Source organism: Octopus bimaculoides, chromosome 5, assembly GCF_001194135.2.
Source record: "Octopus bimaculoides isolate UCB-OBI-ISO-001 chromosome 5, ASM119413v2, whole genome shotgun sequence".
Classification (NCBI taxonomy): domain Eukaryota; kingdom Metazoa; phylum Mollusca; class Cephalopoda; order Octopoda; family Octopodidae; genus Octopus; species Octopus bimaculoides.
The window spans coordinates 105,792,916-105,799,118 of NC_068985.1; the positions used below are offsets into that span (position 1 = coordinate 105,792,916).

Below are 6,203 nucleotides of genomic sequence, written 5' to 3' on the forward strand. Positions count from 1 at the left end.
TATACAGTTGAGATGGAGCCCCAGTGATTCATTACAGTACTTATCTGGCATACCTAATCATTTAGATCACCCGTGAACTAAACCCCCATACTTTATATATATATAATAAGTAGCAGGCTTTAAAAAATAAGTACTGGGGTTGATTCATTCAACTAAAAATTCTTCAAGGTGGTGTTCCAGTATGGCTGCAATATAATGACTGAAACAAGTAAAAACTAAAAAATAAAAAATACAAAAATGAAGGTGAAGGCATAACAAACTCATTCTCTCTTTCTCTCTTTTTCTCTCTTTCACCTTTTAATCCTGTTTATAAACAAATGTTTCTACCACCCCACCCAGTAAACTCCATTTGGTATATCCCCCAGTTCATCTTAATTAACAAATATAATAGCTTGGAGAAATATTTTGTGCTTCTTCACATCTACACCCTGTAGAAAACTGCCCCTTTATTCTCTCTTGCTAAACTTCTGTTAAATTAACTAGTTGGTCTACCCTAGGCTAAAGTCATTAATTTGTTGGCTTGATGATAAAATCTCATGTTTGTTCTCAAGGACTGAATTTAGTTTTGTCCTCCTATATATCAACAAACATTACACACTGGACATTAACGGCATACTCAGTGTAAAAATTTACACATTGAAAGACCACATAAATATACTGTGACATACATATATACACGTACAAGATTCTTATGCAGACAAATTTCCCAAAACAAGTATACACAATATATAACACACAACTAAATCAGAAAGATGTATAACACAAGTACATGTCCACACAGACTCCACATGCACCCATCCATGCATACTTCACCCTACACACAGCACAACACACATGTACAATTCATGCACATATATACTTTCACTTAACACAACAAAACAGAGTTGTTATACACACTCATATTCACCCAACACACATACACACCATAAATATTTGCAACATGCATACACACACAACCAAATATACCTCCACAAAAACACACATTCACATATAAATACCAAATAAATTTACAACAACCAAGCAACCAACACACACACACACACACACACACACACACACACACACACACACACACACACACACAACATGGACACATATCTGCAGGAATTGATTTCTTCTAGAAATAAGGAGATAAGCCATTGAAAATTGTTCACTCTTATCTGATTCTAAAAATTTCTATAGGCTTCAGTAATTGCAGAGAAAAGCCTAATATGTATGTATGTGCACATATATATATATATATATATACATATATATACACATACACACACTCTCTTAAACACACATATACAGAAAGAGAGACAAAGAGAGAGAGGAGGGAAGGAGAGAGAGAGAGAGCTAGCTTTCAGCACTGTTGAAAGCAATGGGGGTAGGTGAAGGAAAGACCTTGCCCAACTCATATTTAGCAATATTTCTTGATGTTGGCACAATGCCACCAACTTATAAAGTAGGGATATAGCTGGTTGAATAAACCCCAGTTCATACTTGATTCTAAAGACAGTTTATCAAACTTAGAGAAATAAAAACAAAAGTCGGCTTAAGTAGAATTTAAATTCAAAGTAAAAACAGATCATACTAAAACACTGCAAAGCATTTAATCTCGCTGGTTCTTTACAACTTGTCCCATTTCTTAGGTTTCCAAGTTTAATAAAACTGCTAATAACAATAATCTGTTGACTTGACCACTCTTTGCAAGAGATGAGATGCAGTTGATCTGACTGACACCAGTGCATCACTGGTGTCAGTCAGTCATTTTTATGTCTTTTATTTCTTACATTTTACTTGTTTCAGTCATTAGACTGCAGCCTTGCTGGAACACACCACCCTGAAGGATTTTTAGTTGAATGAATCAACCGCAGTACTTATTTTTTTAAAGCCCAGTACTTACTCTGATGTCTCTTTTGCCGAATGTATGTATGCATGCATGTGTGTGTGTGTGTATGTATATATATGTATGTATATATATATATATATATATATATATATACACACACACATATATATACATGTGTGTGTGTGTGTGTGTGTGTGTGTGTGTGTGTGTGTGTGTGTGTGTATTTATATATATATATATATATATATATATATACAGAGTTGGCCAAAAGTCACCTGACAGTAAATCAAAACCATTTATCAAAATCTCCAAAGGCTTATTAAAAAGTCAAACTTTGGTTAAAAAGTTGGTCTTTCAAACACCTAGTTCCATTTTCTTTTAAATCCTAGTGAGCAGCACTTTGGGGAAGTGTTTTTTTGCCATAAGTAACTATTTGCAACTATAGTCAACATAATTAATTCGAATTGTATTACTGGTATTGACTTTATTGACCACTGAGAGATGCAAAACTAATATAGTCCCACTGCATTACTTGTTTTTGAACTCAGAATATACCAAGATGAAACTAAACACATTATGCCATTCAATCTGGCACTTTGCCACTGTATCACTCAGTATATTTACAATGTATGATTCAATATTAGCACAGGATTAAGGGAGTAGTAGAAGCTCCCTACAGTGCACCAGCCAAACTGCTTTACATTATTTACTTTCTTCCAACTGTGTCCTATTGATTTTTTTCAAAACCTCCAGGGTCAAGCATGAGTTTTTGGAGGTTTTTAAAAAATTTTTTATTAGAACTTGTTTGAAGACTGAGTTTTGGGATTCTTTTGTACCATATTATGAGTGAAACATCTGTTAATTCCCTACTTACTGCCAGAGCTTCTTTTAACTGAGGTAAATTCTTCTCAGGTAAAACAGTTTTTATTTTATATCACCTTGTAAAAGAGATAGTGCAAGTGAAATGTATCAACAAGTTTAACGAAGCAACTAGTCATGTATTAGAAATAATTCAATCAACTATACCCTCTCCTCTACAAATTATACCAGTGTAAAAATTATTATTTATCGCCAACATGGATGAAACACTAAAGACTAGATCTTCAAATGCACAACAATTACTGGCAATATCAAATAATTTTCTTCAGATTTCCTTTGTTGGGAAAGTGGAATTACAGGATATAAAGAAGAGGCTGTGGGATGCTTTAACAATAATTACAACAGGAGCTACTTACCCCTAATATGGGCCTCGTATACAATTCTCTCACATATCTCCGCAGCAGAGACCTTTGCCGAGCAAACTGTGACCTTTGGGGGCAAAGGTGACTTAAGGCACCGCGAGCGATAACCAAAATCCCTGCCCCTATCAGGACAGGCCCTGCGTATCGGTTGACATGCTCATTTTTGTAGTCCTCAAGGTTCTGAAAAGTCAGTGATGTGATAATAACTCCAACAACCAGCAGCAACAATCCAGATATAATGTAGCATAGAGCATTTTCTAGTAAGTAGGCACAAGGGTTCCCTACTGGTGGGTACAAGCTAACGTCCATCGGCTGTCGCCATGTGAATACACCTGTAGCTTGCATGGTAGTGGGAGGAGGCAGAGAAACTGGTGAGAGGGGATAGGAAACCTGAAAGAAATGGAAAGAAAAGTATTATTTCATATAGGCTTGTGGGCAAATTACAATATGCTGACAACTTGCATTGGTGGTGTCACACAGTAGGATGATAAAGGGGTGTGATCAGTGTTGTGGTACTTATGCTGTTGAGACAGCAGTGTTGTACACTGCTGTGGTATACTAGATGTTATACAAGGGTGTGGTCATTGCTGCAGAACCCTGATGTGGTATAATTTTGTAAAATAGTTCTGTGATACAGTGAGCTACTGGTAGCAATGAAGGTGATGATGATGGTGATTATTGTCATCACTATCATGATGATTTATCTACTAATTTAAGTTTCCAGTATATATATATACACAGTACATAAACAGCTACTCAACAGAATAGTACAGTCAACAATAAAGTATAAATATACACACACACACACCTTTTTAATCAACAACTTGCTACCAACCAAACAGAAAGGATATAGAAAGAGAAGCTATAGTTGCAAAGACTAGTTTATAGATAATATAAGTAAATACATGCTTAAGGAAGCCAAATCAAGAAAATAAAGTCCTGTCAACAACCAGGATTGACTACAAGAAAAGCCTTTGACACAAATCTGAACAGTGAAGAGTCTCGAGATCTATAAAATCTGTCCAATAACAACATTGCATAAAAGAAAAATTATTGAAAAACAACACTAACTCTAAACCACAATCAAGGATCCCTGACACCAAGATCCATCAAAATCAAGAGTGGAATTTTTCAGGGAAACTCACTTTCACCATTGATTTTCTGTATTACACTGGTACCACTTCAGTACTTTATTCAATAACAGTAACTATTTATATGAAACAGAAAATAGTAAATTGAGCTATCTGTTTTATATGAATGATTTAAAAATTTTTATCAAGAATGTAAAACAAGCTGCTCTACTAACCATTATAAAAAGTTTCAGTGATAAAATCAAAATGGAGTCTGGATTAAATAAATGTGCCAAGGTTACATTCACAAGAAGTAAGCTTATTGTAACACTTAACATATGCCCAATAATGACACCTAAATCAAGGAGCTTAACTGAAAAGGCACAGACAAATACCCAGGAGTGAATGAAGATGATGACATAACATTCTGCCAGAAAAGAGAAAAATGGAAAAGAGTATTACAGTAAAGTAAGAATCATACTAAAAACTGAACTAAATACATAACTGATTTTAACCATCAATACTCAAATTACAATATTATAAACAGGACAGTAAATGAAATTATGAAATTAGGCAATAAAACAAGAAGAAAAGCTAACATATCTATAATACACCATTCAAAGGCAGATGACAATTTATTTACCTACCAAGAGTGGAGGGATGTAGAGGTTTTGTACAGTTCAAACTAGTTTACAAAATCACTACCATGGACCTAGACATCTATCTTTCAATACCACAAAACTCCTTTCTAGGAATTGTCAAACATCATCAGGAAAAACTATTCTTAGTTATGAAAGAAACAAGAAAATTTTTTAGAAGAACTATCCCCGAATTAACACAAAATGAAACTGAAGCAAAATCTTTTGCACACGGAATAAAACAAAAGTCAAAACAACATGGCCTTGATCCAATAGCTCATGGTCCAATAGAATAACTGAAATAGAATGATCTTCACACACAATACACAATCTATACAATAAGCATATAATAATCTAAAACATCACAGCTTATGCAACATATACTATACAAAATAAACATGCACAATCCACATTATACACACCATGCACCACAGAACAAATACTCATATGACAAAATCAGAACCGATACCCCGTAACAAAACAAACTGATGCAGTACATCAACAGGAAGAGTCTATATTCCCTCAGTCCCCACAAAAATAAGAACATAGTGCTGCACACACCTCAGAAACATGGATGTGCAACAAGTGGTGCAGTAGAAAGTCAAATGAAACTACCAATGGAAAGCAAAATAATGTGTGGAAAAGAGGACAAATGAATTAACTACCTCCAAAGTTGAGTACAGTAAGCTAGTACAAAAAAGTATAAACGCAAGCATGACTATGTCAGTAAAAGAGTGCATTTGGATGTTAGCCAAGATTGTGAATTTGAAGTGATTAAAAAGTGGTATGAACACAAGCTAGAAGCTACCATGGTGAATAATAATTACAGAATTTTATGAGATTTTTTCACAGAGACTGATCAAACTATCAAGCAAGGAAACTAGGCATGATTGTAAAGGACATAGAGAGTTAACATACCAGTAATAATCAGAGGACTTGGAATAATCAGAAAGGGACTACAAAGATTCATTAACAAAATCCCAGGAAATTTCACCCAACAAGAATTCAGAAAACTAGCCCTTTACTGATCATTGATTTTGCAACTCCATATGATATTAAGTGGATATCAAGGAAGCTAAGAATATTTAAGAATATTAGGACCCATCCAGAAAGAAGCAGAAATTGTGGAACCCAAAGGGGATAGTTGTTCCTATGGTAATTGGTACAGCTTGCATAATGTCCAAATTGCTACATAAGTGGCTGAAGGATATTAGAACTGAAATACATACTGTGTACTTTCAGAAAAGTGTCATCCTACATTCTACATGAACCCTAACAAGGATTCTTGAGAATTAAGGAAACTTGTTGCCACTAAACTTCAGGATAACATCTCTGATTTAACATACACTAGATTTTGTATGATGATGATGATGATGATGATGATGATGATGATGATGGGGAGGAGGAGGAGGAGGAGGAG

General features: G+C 34.8%; 1 protein-coding gene across 5 annotated transcripts in view; it reads right to left on the reverse strand.

Annotated features, from left to right (window-relative positions):
• The window catches only part of LOC106881110 (uncharacterized), a 90,337-nt gene that overhangs the window by 22,269 nt on the left and 61,865 nt on the right, over nucleotides 1-6,203 (reverse strand). For all 5 annotated transcript variants that reach the window (XM_014931352.2, XM_014931350.2, XM_014931349.2 and 2 more), the window contains exon 2: nucleotides 3,070-3,465. In XM_014931352.2, the coding sequence (XP_014786838.1) occupies nucleotides 3,070-3,465 (396 nt within the window). The remainder of the gene's footprint in view (nucleotides 1-3,069; nucleotides 3,466-6,203) is intronic.